General features: G+C 51.2%; 1 protein-coding gene across 1 annotated transcript in view; it reads left to right on the forward strand.

The window, feature by feature from the left end:
* The window catches only part of BNC1 (basonuclin zinc finger protein 1), a gene marked incomplete at both ends in the record, with an annotated part of 80,257 nt that extends 65,327 nt beyond the window's left edge, over positions 1-14,930 (forward strand). Inside the window, 2 exons of the mRNA XM_081114796.1 lie at positions 3,063-4,939; positions 14,237-14,930. Coding sequence (XP_080970922.1) covers positions 3,063-4,939; positions 14,237-14,930 — 2,571 coding nt within the window. The remainder of the gene's footprint in view (positions 1-3,062; positions 4,940-14,236) is intronic.
* Between the last annotated feature and the right edge of the window lie 1,459 nt (positions 14,931-16,389).

The raw sequence follows: 16,389 nt of genomic DNA on the forward strand, positions 1-16,389 counted from the left end.
ATGGAGGTATGAATTTATTTCCAAGACACGCGTCCATGTAGGTCTTACTCAGAGAAAACGGTGTCACTGAAATGAACACTAAATAACCGGTTCCTGACCTAGACCCGTGGTTCCCGATGTGGGGCACACACCCCACAGGGAGGCAATTCGAGAATGAGTTCTTAACAGTGAACTGTTTGCATTTCTGACGGTCCTAGGGGCCTCGTATACAGTCCATAAATGTACGTTGTGACATGTTTATGCATTTCCGTTCTCTATCTAATGTTTTGAAGCTGTATTTGCTATTTTTTCGTATCCTTTTATATCATTACTATTCTTTTTAACAATTCCCTAGTGATTTCTTCTCCGTCCTTCCACTGTCCGTCCGTTCTTTTATTTTTCTCTCTCATGGATGCCATGTTCTTGGGAAGCTTGTGTAGACCAAGTTCATGGTCTTTGAGGCTTCCTCCATGTGAGTAAGGAGCTCACTTTTTGAATAATAAGAATTCTATGTCCCGGGGCAGAGGAGGGGGGGCGTTAGGATTTTATTTATTTTTTTAAATATATTTTTATTGATTTCAGAGAGAAAGGTAGAGGGAGAGAGATAGAAACATCAATGATGAGAGAGAATCATCCATTGGCTGCCTCCTGCAGGCCCCTTACCAGGGATTGAGACTGCAACCCAGGCATGTGCCCTTGACCGGAATTGAACCCGGGACCCTTCGGTCCACAGGCCGACGCTCTATCCACTGAGCCAAACCGGCTAGGGCAGGCACCAGGATGTTAGAGATGCTTAGGTGGGGCGTGGCCAAAAAAGGTTGGGAACCACTGTCCTAGAGCCCCTCCCAGTAATCTTACGACCTAGAGCAGTGATGGCGAACCTTTTGAGCTCAGCGTGTCAGCATTTTGAAAAACCCTAACTTAACTCTGGTGCCGGGTCACATATAGAAATTTTTTGATCTTTGCAACCATAGTAAAACAAAGACTTGTATTTTTGATATTTATTTTATATATTTAAATGCCATTTAACAAAGAAAAATCAACCAAAAAAATGAGTTCGCGTGTCACGTCTGACACGCGTGTCATAGGTTCGCCATCACTGACCGAGACCCCTTTCCAGGGTTCTTATGAAGTAGGTAGAATATCCCCTTTTTCCGTCGAAAAACCAGAGGCTCCGAGTGGCTTCTAAATCTTGCTGGAGTCACTCAACTCCTATGCAGCAGACCCCGGATTCGAACCCCCATTTTTTCTGAGCGTAAAAGGCCATGATCTTCCTCTGGAAGCACACGTGTTCACCTCGAGAGCAGGCCCCCCGCAGGTCGGAAACCACCTTTTATGCAGAGTAGCATTACCATCTTACATTATGACAGAGATCAATATTTAATGATCCTAATAATCTTGCTTTCCCTCGTGTTGGGATTAAAAATATGGAATCAATTACCTTGAACCTCTAGTACATGAAAAATGTATGATGTTACATTCCTCGCCATCTTCGGAACGCTCCCATGCACTGTGAAAAATCTCAGTGGGCCATCGAGTACATGTTCTGTGATAAAATATTTATTGCAGTTTTGGGAAAAGTTAGGCCTTGCTAGAGTTTGAAAGATCTCCAACACGCCAGTGTAATTACAGCTGTGCTTTGCGAACTCGGGCCGTAGATCAATACGGGTTCATTTGTTTTCTGATGGTAGTGGCTTGGGCAGATTATTAATATGCAGTGAATAAATACTCCAGCTATATGGAGGTCTGATTGCTCCATCTAGAGTCTTGAGATAAAGAAGTTACTATTGTTGCCCTGGCCAGTGTGGCTTAGCAGTTAGAGCAGTGATGACGAATCTATGGCACGCGTGTCAGAGGTGACACGTGAACTCATTTTTTTGGTTGGTTTTTCTTTGTTAAATGGCATTTAGATATATAAAATAAATATCAAAAATATAAATCTTTGTTTTACTATTTGGTTGCAAGTATCAAAATATTTCTATTTGTGACACGGCACCAGAGTTCAGTTAGGGTTTTTCAAAATGCTGGCACGCCGAGCTCAAAAGGTTCGCCATCACTGAGTTAGAGCATTGGCCCCCAGACCAGAGGGTTGCCAGTTCAATTCCCGGTCAAGGGCACCTACTTGGGTTGCAGGTTTGATCCCCGGCCTCCGTCGGGGTACATGTGGGAGGCAACCAATCGATGTGTCTCTCTCACATTGATCTCTCTCCTCTCCTCTCTCTCTCCCTTCCACTCCCTTCCCTTCCACTCACTCTTAAAATCAACGGAAAAATATCCTCTGGTGAGAACAAACAAAAAGAAGTTACTATTTTTCAAAAGATACGTTGTTGGTTTTTATCCTCATGCAAGGATATGTTTATTGATTTTAAAGCAAGAGGGAGGGAGGGAGAAAGAGAAGCGTGGATGTGAGAGAGAAACATTCTATACACACCCCAACTGGGGATGGAACCCCCAACCTTTGATGTCTAGAGCGACCCTCCAGCCACCTGAGCCACCCGGGCAGGGCAAAATATATGTATTTTAATTTCTGTGGCGAAGATGATTATGCCTAATGCAAGGCGACCACTAAGATGGAAACTAATCACCAAATTTCCCTGAGGCTTGAGTACAGTTATTTTATGTCTCTTTGGGACTGCCACTTACATTTGTACAGTCTATTTTCTTTCTTAAAAAAAATACATTTTTATTGACTTGAGAGAGGAAGAGAGAAGGAGAGATAGAATCAATGATGAGAGAGAATCATTGATCGGCTGCTTCCTCCATGCCCCCCTGCTGGGTACCAAGCCCACAACCCAGGCATGTGCCCTTAACCGGAATCGAACCCGGGACCCCTCGGTCCGCAGGCCGAGACTCTATCCACTGAGCCAAACCGGCTAGGGCTACCGTATATTTTCTGCACAGTTTCTGGCCTAGGAGCGTGGCGTGAGTGGGGGCCGAACCAGCCCCGGGCTCACCCTGAGAGGGTGTCATTTTCAAACGTGCACAGAGGTGCCCTCTGGTCTGGGTGCCAGAGGAGGCCCTGACCACCCTGCTCCTTTCTGAGAGGACACTGACCGCCCCTTTCGTTTCCGGCCGGGGTGTAGGACGCGTCGGGGAAGGTGCTGGACCACTGGAGCATCATGACCAGCGAGGAGGAGGTGGCCACGTTGCAGCAGTTCCTGCGTTTCGGGGAGACCAAGTCCATCGTGGAGCTCATGGCCGTGCAGGAGAAGGACGAGCCGCCCGCCGCCGCCCCGCCCTCGGCGGCCAACGTGGACATCAGGGCTTTCATCGAGAGCTGCGGCCACCGGGGCGCCAGCCTCCCGGCGCCCGCGGACAAGGGGAGCCCCGGCGGCGGCGGCGGGCACCCCTTTGAGAACCTCATCAATAGCATGACCTTCATGCTGCCCTTCCAGTTCTTCAACCCCGTGCCGCCCGCGCTGATGGGGCCGCTGCCCGAGCAGTACGCGCTGGAGCCGGCTCCGGACCCGGGCCAGGGCCAGGACCCCCGGCAGGACCTCCCCGGGCCCTTCCCCGAGGGCCGCTTCCTGGCCTCCGGCTCCACCCCGTTCCAGCTGGAAAAGGAGCCGTGTCCGAGCTGCCCCGACGCCGCCCCTCACCAGGAAGACGGCGCCCACCTGAGCGACTCCAGCGCCTACACCCTCGTCACGAAGCTGGAAGGGACGCAGCTGTCCCCCGAGGCCCGGGGGAAGCCAGAGCGGCACGGCCTGGGCGCCAAGAAGGGCCGGGTGTTCTGCACGGCCTGCGAGAAGACCTTCTACGACAAAGGCACCCTCAAGATCCACTACAACGCCGTGCACCTGAAGATCAAGCACAAGTGCACCATCGAGGGGTGCAACATGGTGTTCAGCTCCCTGCGGAGCCGCAACCGCCACAGCGCCAACCCCAACCCCCGGCTGCACATGCCCATGAACAGGAACAACAGGGACAAGGACCTCAGGAGCAGCCTGAGCCTGGCCGCCTCGGACGGCTACAGGCGCCCGGGGCTCGAGGTGGCGTCCCCGGACCGCAGGCCTCTCCCCGGCTGCCCCGGCTCAGGCGAGGATGCCAGGGCCCAAGCGGTGTTTCCGGGCGCCGGGCAGAACGGCGTGCTCTTCCCCAACCTGAGGACGGTCCAGCCAGTGCTCCCTTTCTACCGCAGCCCGGCCACGCCCGCCGAGCTGGCCACGACGCCCGGGATGCTGCCGTCTCTGCCCCTGCTGTCGTCCTCCGTCTCGGAACAGCTGGTTTCCGCCGAGATGCCGTCCGATGCCCTCCCCAAGAAGAAATCCCGCAAGTCCAGCATGCCCATCAAGATCGAGAAGGAGGCCGCGGGAACGGCTGACGAGAAGAGGCGGGCGCTCAGCTCCGATGACGATCGGCCCCTGCAGGTGGTCAGCGAAGACGAGCTGGAGGCCTGCAGCCCCGGGTCGGACGGGGCGCTGGAGGAGCGGCAGGGAGGATGCCCAGGGAGGCCTCCCCGCGAAGGGCAGCCGGCCTGCCACCTCTCGTCGGTGATCGAGCCCAGGGGGGTCATCAGCAGGACCCCCGAGCAGGCCACGCGCAACTCGGAGAGGGAGACGGAGCTGGAGCAGAAGCCAGCGCTGACCCTGGTGCCCGGGGAGGCGGAGGACGGCGGCCGGGAGCTCCGCCTCCCTCCGGGGCTGGAGCCCTGCATCCCTTTCCCGGACTACGTCCGGCTGCAGCAGCACCTGCTGGCCGGGGGCCTCCTGGGCGCCTTGTCCACCCGAGGAATGGCTTTCCCTTGTTTCGAGGATTCCAAGGACCTGGAGCCCGCGGGTCAGCACGCATTGGCGAGGCAGAAGGAAGAGAGTCGCCACCAGTGTGACATCTGTCAGAAGACCTTCAAGAACGCTTGCGGCGTGAAGATGCACCACAAGAACACGCACGCCAAGGAGACCCACGTGTGCACGGTGGAGGGCTGCCAGGCCACCTTCCCTTCCCGCAGGAGCAGGGACAGGTGAGGCGCCTGTTGGCAACTGTTTGTCCTAACGTGGAAGTTCTTTATAAATATACTAGAGGCCCGGATTCGTGCACTGGTGGGGTCCCTCGGCCTCACCATCCGGGACCCTTCAGGGAATGTCAGAGAGTTGGTTTCGACCCAGTCCCCACAGGCCCAATCTAGACAGGAGGGAGCCCAATCCTGTGTGTTGAGCGTCTGTCCCCTGGTGGTCAGTGCACGTCATAGCAACCGGTCAACCGGTTGTTCGGTCGCTTAGGCTTTTATATAGAGAGATTTTTTTTTAATTGATTTCAGAGAGGAAAGGAGAGGGAGAGAGAGACACATCAATGATGAGAGAGAATCATGGATCGGCTGCCTCCTGCACGCCCCCCACTGGGGATCAAGCCCACAACCAGGCATGTGCCCTTGACCGGAATCGAACCTGGGACCCTTCAGTCCGCAGGCTGACGCTCTATCCACTGAGCCATACCTGCCAGGGCAAGGTGGCGGTTCTTAAACTCTAACCTGCATCAGAATCACCTGGCTCCTAGAACTTCCACTGTCGGGGCTCTGGGCGGAGCCTAAGACTTCGCATTTCTACGTGCCCAGGTGATACAGAGGTCACCAGGCCGGGAACCACAGTTTGAAAAACACTATCCTATAGACCCACTCTCCTGAATTTTTGTTTCCAAAACCTTGACTCATTTGGCCCCAAGACGTGACCTGAAATGATGTGAGGCTATTTGCAATGTTTTTTAAAATCACCTTTTGTGTGGAATTTTTTGTATCTATTCGCGCAGAAATAGTAATGGATTTGTTAGGGAGGCACTAAAACGGTATTACAGTCTGTGCATCATTCTGCTTTTTCCGAAGTCTGAGAAATTCTGAATTCAGAGACACATTCCACCCCCAGGCTTTGGCATGAGGAATTTGTGAGCTAGCTCTCCCAGGGAGGCCTGCAGACCTGGGTCAGACAGGCCGCTAGAGGAGGGCGATTTTATTGTTAATCCTCACCTGAGGGTATTTTTCCATTGATTTTTAGAGCGAGCAGAAGGGAGGGGATGAGACAGAGAGAGAGAAACATCGATGTGAGAGAGACACCTCGATTGGTTGCCTGCCTCACACACCCCGACCTGGGCTGGGGGTCGTGCCTGTAACCAAGGTACGTGCCCTTGACCAGAATCGAACCTGGGACCCTTCAGTCTGTGGGCCAATGCTCTATCCACTGAGCCAAGCCAGCTAGGGCTGGAGGATGCTTTTAAAACAGTGGTTCTCAACCTTCTGGCCCTTTAAATACAGTTCCTCATGTTGTGACCCAACCATCAAATTATTTTCGTTGCTACTTCATCACTGTGATGTTGCTACTGTGATGAATCGTCATGTAAATATCTGATATGCAGGATGGTCTTAGGCGACCCCTATGAAAGGGTCTTTCGACCGCCAAAGGGGTCGCGACCCACAGGTTGAGAACCGCTGTTTTAAAAATGATCCCTTTGGCTTCCCAAAACTTGTCTGGTTTTTACTGTCTCACGTGAAGTCCACCGAATGAAACATTCCCTCCAATATTTCCTCTGATCCCTAGTTAGCCAAGATCTATTGGAAAGGAGGGGTGATGGATGGCCTAATGGGAGATTTTTTTAAATATTAAGATTTCAAAGAGGAAAGGCACTTCACAGGTTACTTTGGGAGGTTGGGATGGGAGATGAGACGTCTGTTGGTGCTGGGTTTGCCTGACCCACAGGAGTCGAACTGTTTGCAGAGTTTCCCGGGTGTCATCACTCGGGGCCCGGCACTGGCATTACCGTCTCGCGTGTGCTTTTCTTCATGAACTTGAGTCCCGTCACCCCGCTTCAGGTCACCTTGCTCCCCAGGCTTTCAGGGAAGGGCCGGCTCTCTGACAAAACGCAGTATGATTCATGCTACACATGGTTCTGAGAGTATTAACATGTTACACATTTTGCTCAAACGCGCATGACCTGAGGCAGCTCCATGCCACCACTGTCTTAGTCCAAACTATAAGGCCTGTTTTATTATGGGGAAATGCGAGACTTGGTTGGAAATGCTATGAAAATAATTCTCCAAAAGGTCGAAGGCCTCGAGGGGGACCTGGCCGAGGGCGGCAGACCCTGCCTTGACTTTTCCAAACAAGTCTGAGCCCCCAGGTGTTTTACTGGAATCTCTTTATTTAGTCTTTAGACACGACCTTGTTTAAAAAAACACTACCAATACATATATTTTCTCAAAAATACTTACCCTGCTAATAATATCTAAAAATTAATTTTAATTCAAGCTATCACTACAATAAAAGCCTAAAAAGACAAACGGGACTGTCTGGTTCCTTTAGCCAGGCAGTCCCTTAACCCTCTCTTTCACAAAAACATATGTCAAAATAATCATTCATCCATCACTCGTGGTCTGCTGGTCAGTCCCAGCCCTTTATAAACAGGGAGAAAACATAGACCAGAAGAAATTCTGTGTCTTTGTTATGGGGTGGGGCCACAACATGAGTAACAAAGAAACAGAATTTCCGGAGGGTGAGGCGCAGAAATCAGGATTTTAAAAAGATTCCCAGGTGATTCTAATGTGCAGCCAAGGTTGAGAACCACTGACGTAGACCCTCCCCACACTCAGAAGCACACACGCAGAGGAGAGAGCACAGGTGATAGTGGTTAAAATGCCTGTCTCCACCGCTGCGATGTTGAACCAAACCACCAGGGCACCCTGCTGAGCGGCCCCGCCTTCCCCATCCATCATCCAGGAGGAAGGTCTGTTCGCAAACAAGCTGTTGTTGTGAAGAAGAGAGCGGCGTCCGTCAGGTTGTCCTTCAAGTTGACGATACCGTTCTGGCCTACCGCGTCTACTAAACTAGAAGTTATGTGAATTTCACATAGGATTTCATTTTCTGTTTCTTTTTTTAAAAGATATATTTTTAGCCGTAACTGGTTTGGCTCAGTGGATAGAGCGTCGGCCTGCGGACTGAAGGGTCCCAGGTTTGATTACGGTCAGGGGCATGTACCTTGGTTGGGGGCACATCTCCAGTGGGGAGTGTGCAGGAGGCGGCTGATCGATGTTTCTCTCTCATCGATGTTTCTAACTCTCTATCTCTCTCCCTTCCTCTCTGTAAAAAAATCAATAAAATGTATTTTAAAAATAATATATATATATATTTTTTTTTTTATTGATTTCTGAGAGGAAGGGGGAGAGAGAGAAAAACATCCATGATGAGAGAGAATCATTGATCAGCTGCCTTCTGCACGCCCTCCACCCCCCACCCCGCCCCGGGGATGGAGCCCACAACCCTGGGCATGTGCCCTCGCCCAGAATCGAACCCGGGACCCTTCCGTCCGCAGGCCGGCGCTCTATCCACTGAGCCAAACCGGCTAAGGGCTATTTCTTTTTTTAATTATTTACTATTTTCTTCCTTTCTGTCCTACTTGTACATACACGCCTCCTCCCCCAGCACAGGAAAACATCTTGCTTTCTGAAGTTAAAGTACTAGTTCTAGTAGCCTGGGCTTTGGCATAGAACCTGGGGTTACAAAGGCACCAGGTGAGCTAAGACTCCGTGGGCAGCCCGGGCTCCACTGGCTCCACCGCCGTTTCTCCGACTCAGAGGCCAGACCGTGTCGCCGTGGCGATAACTGTCTTCCCCTCTTCCAGCCACTCTGCTCCCACCAGCGGCAGCGGCAGTGACCAGGACCCGGCCGGAAGGGGCTGGGGCCGCACCCTCGGTGCTTATGTAGCCAACAGACTTTTTGTTTTGTTAATCCTCACCCGAGGATATTCTTCCATTCATTTACTTTTATTTTTTAAAATATATTTTTATTGGTCTCACAGAGGAAGGGAGAGGGAGAGAGAAAGAGATGGAAACATCAGTGATGAGAGAGAATCATCCAGCAGCTGCCTCCTGCACATCCTACACTAGGAATTGAGCCCGTAACCCGGGCATGTGCCCTGACGGGGAATCAAACCGTGACCTCCTGGTTCACAAGTTGACACTCAAACCACTGAGCCACGCCAGCCAGGCTTTTGACTTTATTTATTTATTTATTTATTTTTAGAGAGAGTGGAAGAGAGAGGGAAAGACAGAGAGAAACACCGATGTCAGAGAAACACATCGGTTGGTTGCCTCCTGCACGCGCCCCAACCAGGGCCTGGGCCGGGGAGGAGCCTGCAACCAAGATACGTGCCCTTGACCGGAATCGAACCCGGGACCCTTCAGTCCGCAGGCCGACGCTCCGTACGCTGAGCCAAACCAGCTAGGGCTCGTCAACAGGTATTTACGAACTGTCCGCGCTGGGTGCCGTGGACACATCCCTGCCCACGAAGGCCTGGGTGGGGACAGGCCCGTTAAACAGGTGCTTACACTGAAGGTGGTGGCTGCTCTTGTGGGAGATGCATAGGCTGCTGTGGGCACAGGGGAGGGCGCCTGACCAGACTCTGAGGAGTTAGGGAAGGCTGCCTGGAAGAAGCGGTCGGAGGGAAGCAGCTGCTCTCAAAAGTTTTGGCCGCACCATCCCTTTTACGAGTTCTTTTCCTTTTAGAGAGAGAAGGGGGAAGGGAGATAGAAAGAGAAACATTGATTTGTTGTTCCACTTAATTTCCGCATTCACTGGTTGTTGCTTGTATGTGCCCTGACCGGGGATCGACCCCACAATGTTGGTGTATCAGGTCGATGCTCTAGCCAACTGAGCCACCTGGCCAGAGCCCTTTATAAATCCTTCAAACCTCAAGACTCTTTAAAACTGGGGAAAAAAAACTATATATTTTATATCGCTTAAAATACTAAACCTGCCTGGTTTGGCTCAGTGGATAGAGCGTTGGCCTGTGGACGGAAGGGTCCCAGGTTTGATTCCAGTCAAGGGCACACACCCGGGGTTGCGGGCTCGATCTCCAATTGGGGGGGCGTGCAGGAGGCAGCCGATCAACGATTCTCTCTCATCATTGATGTTTCTCTCTCTCCCTCTCCCTTCCTCTCTGAACTCAATAAAAATATGTTTTAAAAATTAATAATAATAATTGCTGAAACCGGTTTGGCTCAGTGGATAGAGCGTCGGCCTGCGGACTGAAGGGTCCTGGGTTCGATTCCGGTCAGGGGCATGTACCTGGGTTGCGGGCATATCCCCAGTGGGGGATGTGCAGGAGGCAGCTGATCGATGTTTCTCTCTCATTGATGTTTCTAGCTCTCTGTCTCTCTCCCTTCCTCTCTGTAAAAAATCAATAAAATATATTTTTAAAAAAATTAATAATAATAAGCCTCTTATACATGAGCATAAATAACATTTTCACGAAACATAACACATTTTCCAGAACAAACACTTAGAAGAGTGGCTTTGTTTGAGGCTTTCAAAAATCTCTTCAGTGTCCGGCTTTAGTAGAGGACAGCTGGATTCTCACAGCAGCCTCTGCCTTCAACCTGTCGCCACGTCACGTGTCATGAAGCCTCTGGAAAACTCCTCTGTACGCGCCTGAGAGGATGAGAGTGAAAACCGCAAACAGTGTCTTAGAATCAGGATGAAACGGGTTTCCACTTCAGGGAACCCCGAGGGGTGCCCAGACCACAGTTTGAGAACCATGGGTCTCAACGAATCTAAGTAGCCAGCAACCAGTGGGGAAGAGTTGCAGGGGAGATGGAGGGTGCAGAGGAGAAGTACAGACCCAGGCAGTGGGCACAGCACCAGCAAAGTCCCGGGAGCCGAAAGCCTGCCGCGAGGTGCAGAGGGTCCTTGCGGTTGTGGTTGTCACTGGTTTTAGGGGACATGCCACCCCGGGAAATGCATCTAACCCTTGAGGCTTAAGAAGGTTAGAGGAGCCCTAGCCGGTTTGGCTCAGTGGCTAGAGCGTCAGCCTGTGGACTGAAAGGTCCCGGGTTTGATTCCCAGTCGGGGCACATGCCCGGGTTGTGGGCTCGACCCCCAGTAGGAGGCGTGCAGGAGGCAGCCGATCAATGATTCTCTCTCATCATTGATGTTTCTATCTCTCTCCCTTTCCTGTCCTCTTTGAAATCAATAAAAATATATTTAAAAACAAAAAAAAAAGCCGAAACCGGTTTGGCTCAGTGGATAGAGCGTCGGCCTGTGGACTGAAAGGTCCCGGGTTCGATTCCGGTCAAGGGCATGTACCTGGGTTGCGGGCACATCCCCAGTAGGAGATGTGCAGGAGGCAGCTAATCGATGTTTCTCTCTCATCGATGTTTCTGACTCTCTATCTCTCTCCCTTCCTCTCTGTAAAAAATCAATAAAATATATTAAAAAATAATAATAATAAAATAAAATAAAATAAAAACAAAAAAAAAGAAGGTTAGAGGAGCCACAAGTCAGCTCCTGGCATTTGTGGGACACTTGGCCGTTAAGTGTGGGGCCCAGAGCCTTGCCCCGTTACAGCAGGGATCTTGCCATACAAGGTTCCAGTTGAATGTGTTTTGTCTGGCTTTTTTTCTTTTTTTCCCTTCAACCCTTGTATGTACTGGAACCTGCATGTCAACCCCGTGTCTGGTTTTCTGCTGACACGTTCCTGCCCCTTCAACCCAGAATGCTGACATAATCACAGGTCAGAGTTGTAGTTAAGAGCTGCCTGCAAAGTGGGTGATCTGGGAATATAATTCTGATGGCGGCCACGAAAAAAAGGACGTGTAAGGGGAGACGGAGAGAAGCCGAATAGTAAATCTGAGGTAGGATTAAACCTCCTCCCCTCCTCATATGTCTTTGGAGATTTAGGCTAGAAAATTCAATCCTTATTTATTTTGTTTTTTTTCCCCCCGGCATGCATTCTGAGCTGTACTGGGGGAGTATTTTTTCTGTTTAGCATCATTCTCCTATCTCCTTTAAGAATGTAGCCCTTGTTTGCCTGGCCCGCGTGGCTCAGTGGTTCGGGAGCCAGAGGTCCCGGGTTCGGTTCCCAGTAAGACCATATGCCTGGGTTGCAGGCTCGATCCCCAGTGTGGGGCATGCAGGAGGCGGCCGATCACTGATCCTCTCTCATCATGGATGTTTCCCCCTCTCTCTCCCTCTCCCCTCCTCTCTGAAATCAATAAAAATATATTTTTAAAGAAGACTGTAGCCCTTGGAAAGGGCTGTGTTTGCTCGTCAGGTCAGCACGGAATCTCTGAGCAAGGCCAAGAGTGATTGACAAGTTACATCCAAATGATATCATATGCGTCCAAGGCCTGTGTCATAATGGGTATCATTATCGGCCCTGCAGGAGTAATCACCAGGTAGCAGGTCGGTGATTGGTGGTGTGCTCAGTGCTGCATTTGCAAAACCCCTGTCTGGTAACAGTGAAACGTTGCAAATATGAATTGAACTAGGTTCTTTCTCTCTCTCTCTCTCTCTCTCTCTCGCCCTCTCGCCCTCTCTCCCTCACTCACACACCCTACTATTTCTAGCCAGTCAGATTTTCATACCTGTAGAACCTCTGGGATGATATGCCTGCCAATGCTCTAGACCAGAGGTTCTCAACCTGTGGGTCGCGACCCCTTTGGGGGTCGAACGACCCTTTCACAGGCGTCGCCTAAGACCATCGGAAAACACATAGATCATTACATATTGTTTTTGTGGTTCATCACTATGCTTTCATTATGTTCAATTTGTAACCATGAAGATACATCCTGCCTATCAGATATTTACATGACGATTCCTAACAGTAGCAACATGACAGTGATGAAGTAGCAACGAAAATAACTTTATGGTTGGGGGTCACCACCACATGAGGAACTGTATGAAAGGGTCGCGGCATCAGGAAGGTTGAGAACCACTGCTCTAGATCCTGATGTGAGCCACGTAGGAAATTTTAAGTTTTCTAGTAGCCACATTTTTAAAAAAGTAAAAAGAGCCCTACCGGGTTTGGCTCAGTGGATAGAGCGTGAGCCTGCAGACCAAAGGGCCCCGGGTTCAATTCCAGTCAAGGGCATGTACTTTGGTTGCAGGTTCCTCCCCGGCCTGGGCCCTGGTCCTGGTCGGGGCATGTGCCGGAGGCAACCAATCGATGTGTCTCTCTCATATCCATGTTTCTCTCTGTCTTTCTCTCTTCACTCTCCCTAAAAATCAATGGAAAAAAATATTCTTGGGTGAAGATTAACCAAAAAAAAAAAAAAAAAAAGTAAAAAGAAACAGGTGAAGTTTTAATCATGTGTTTTATTTCCGTCAGCCCCCCGATTCCAAGTGTTCTGGTTTTATTATATGATACAGCCACACGGGCACAGTAGCCACATACGAGTTGAGTGAGGAGCCACATATTTGTGACCAGTTATTTCCAGTGTCCCAGTCGAATGGGTCTAATTGAAATAGTGTAGCCATTCTTTCTTTTTTTAATATATTTTTACTGATTTCAGGGAGGAAAGGAGAGGGAGGGAAGGAGAGAGAGAGAGAAATGATGAGAATCTTGATCAGCTGCCTCCTGCACTCCCCCTGCTGGGAATCAAGCCCACAACCTGGGCATGTGCCCTTGACCAGAATCGAACCCGGGACCCTTCAGTCCGCAGGCTGACGCTCTATCCACTGAGCCAAAGCCTCTAGGCTAGCCATCTCTTTAGATCAGGTCCAGGAAGTTACCTGTCAATCAGACGGCGGAAACTGAAGAGAACCACATCTTCCCAGGCCCCTGGCTTTCCCACGAATGCTAACTTCTGACAAGCGGCGAGCAGCCGTGGGCCAGTGTCCACCAGACTCCCATTGCACCCCACGCCCCTACCATCACTTCTCACATGCTTCTTCTGGCATCTGCCTAGTGTCTCCACTCAGAATGAGGACTGTTTTTAAAACAACAGCTCAAGCCCTAGCCAGTTTGGCTCAGTGGATAGAGCGTCGGCCTGTGGAGCAAAGGGTCCCGGGTTCGATTCCGGTCAAGGGCACGTACCTTGGTTGCAGGCTCCTCCTCAGCCCAGGCCCTGGTCAGAGTGTGTGCAGGAGGCAACCCATCGATGTGTTTCTCTCACATGGATGTTTCTCTCTGTCTTCCCCTCTCTCTTCCACTCTCTCAAAAAGATCAAAGGGGCCGAAGCCGGTTTGGCTCAGTGGATGGAGCGTTGGCCTGCAGACTGAAGGGTCCCAGGTTCGGTTCCGGTCAAGGGCATGTGCCTGGGTTGCGGGCATATCCCCGGTAGGAGATGTGCAGGAGGCAGCTGATCGATGTTTCTCTCTCGTCGATGTTTCTAACTCTCTGTCTCTCTCCCTTCCTCTCTGTAAAAAATCAATAAAATATATTTAAAAAAAAAAAAAAGATCAAAGGAAAACTATCCTCAGGTGAGGATTAGCAAAATAAATAATAAACAAACAAACAACAGCTCGATTCGTTTCTAACCATCTTTTCATTCTTGCAGACACAGTTCAAACCTAAACCTCCACCAGAAAGTACTGGCCCAGGAAGCGCTGGAGAGCGGCGAAGACCGGCTCCGCGCAGCGTACCTTCTGAAAGACGTGGCCAAGGAGGCCTATCCCGACGTGGCTTTTACGCAGCAAGCCTCCCAGACGTCTGTCATCTTCAAGGGCACCAGCCGCATGGGCAGCCTGGTGTACCCGATAGCCCAGGTGCACGGCGCCGCCCTGGAGAGCTACAGCTCCGGCCCGCCGGGGGGCGAAGGCGCCGTCCTGGACCTGAGCGCTACCTCCAGCATGAAGTCGGAGAGCAGCAGCCATTCCTCCTGGGACTCGGACGGGGCGGCGAGCGAGGAAGGCGGCGCCGGGCTCATGGAGGACAGCGACGGGAACGGCGAAGGCGCCGGCCTCGTCCCCGGGGAGGACGAGTACCCCATCTGCGTCCTGATGGAGAAGGCCGACCAGAGCCTCGCCAGCCTGCCTTCCGGGTTGCCCATCACGTGTCACCTCTGCCAAAAGACGTACAGCAACAAAGGGACCTTCCGGGCCCACTACAAAACCGTGCACCTGCGCCAGCTGCACAAGTGCAAGGTCCCCGGGTGCAACACCATGTTCTCGTCTGTGCGCAGTCGCAACAGACACAGCCAGAATCCCAACCTGCACAAAAGCCTGGTCGCCTCCCCCGGTCACCTCCAGTAGCAAGAGGGGAGACGCGGCGGCATTGTTCCTGGGGGAGAAGGTAGAACGAGGGTCCGTTTCGGTCTTCACCACCATTCGGGACAAGCCAGGCCAAAAATCATTGGAGTTGACTTTCTAGTCTTCGGCTGCAGGATGAGCGGGGCGCTGGGGCGTTGGATGAGCGGGGTGTTGACGTGGGGCAGCCTTTCCTATCATTTGTTCTCAGCCCCGGGTGGTTTTCACTGACACGACGAAAACGTGCAGAAATGCAGTTTTTCCCAGCTCTGTTTACACGTTCCCTGGGAGATCCCTGGGCCTGCAGATGGCCGTGAGGGGCCCCAGGCCTGGAGGCGGCTTGGAGGGAGGCTGGCTGGATTTGGGGTGGATTGAGTGTCCCGGGGGGAAGCCGGCTGTCACCACGGGTGAGGAACCAGCCCCCTAAAGATCCCATTTTTTTTCAGTTCTTGCTTTCATGAGTCTGAAACCCAGATTTCAGTTTGGGAGCGGGACTTTCGGGGACAGTCCCTCCGTTCGGAGTGGAAAATCGCCGCCCCCCTTCCCCCCACAAAGGTCTAGGAGGCCGGTTGGCCTCAAACACCCCGGAGCGGGAGTGTTACCAACCAAGGATGTTAGTTCTCGCTCTGTAACACGCATTCGAGAAGCTGGGGATGGGGGAGACTATGCACTTAAAAATAGCAGTCTTCGATTTAATTTAAGATAATTTTGATGATATTTAATTTGTGTTTATATATGTGAGTATAAGGGGTGAGTGCAGACATGTCACAGTGTGACTTGGGGGGAGGGGCGGGGGAAGGGGGCGTCTTGATCGAAAGCAGAAGGAGTGACGACCCTAAACGTCAAACCCACTGCCCGTGTTCATTGGGCGAAGTTCAGAGTCTGCTCCCGGCGCTGCCCTGCGGAATGGACGCAGGCGCGACCCCGGCAGGACTGTTTGTGTATATATTTTTGACCCATGCGTTCAGAGAGTGTGGTTTGGAGGGTGGGTGTGCATTTTCAGTATCCCCGGATCCTTCTGTCTCCATCCTTTACAGACCTGTAAGATTAGGGGGAACTTCCGGAGTTACATGGTAGAAAGAAAAGTAGGATGTTACTGCCATACTATGTGTCTTAATATTTAACTTATTCTGAACTATAGTCCACGCTGTTGTAGACAGGAAGCATGATCGGTCCCATCTCGTGAAATTCGGCGTTTACAGTTCTCTAAAAGCCCGAGGTAGGGAAAAAGAAGTCAGTTTCATATGAAGACGTCAAGGTCACCGTCTCTGAAAGTTATGGTTGCTTTAAGTAATGAAAAACATCCTTAGAGAGAATTGGGGGTGGTAAGAGAGAGTATTCCCGTGGCCTAAAGGTGAAAGAAGCCAACAAGCTGTTCCTGATTTATTTCAACGTTTAAAAATAAATAAATGTGACAACTTCAAACTTGTCTGTGCTTAAAGGGAGATGTATTGTTCATCGGTTT

The sequence above is a fragment of the Myotis nattereri genome (assembly GCF_964212035.1).
Source record: "Myotis nattereri genome assembly, chromosome: 21".
Lineage (NCBI taxonomy): Eukaryota > Metazoa > Chordata > Mammalia > Chiroptera > Vespertilionidae > Myotis > Myotis nattereri.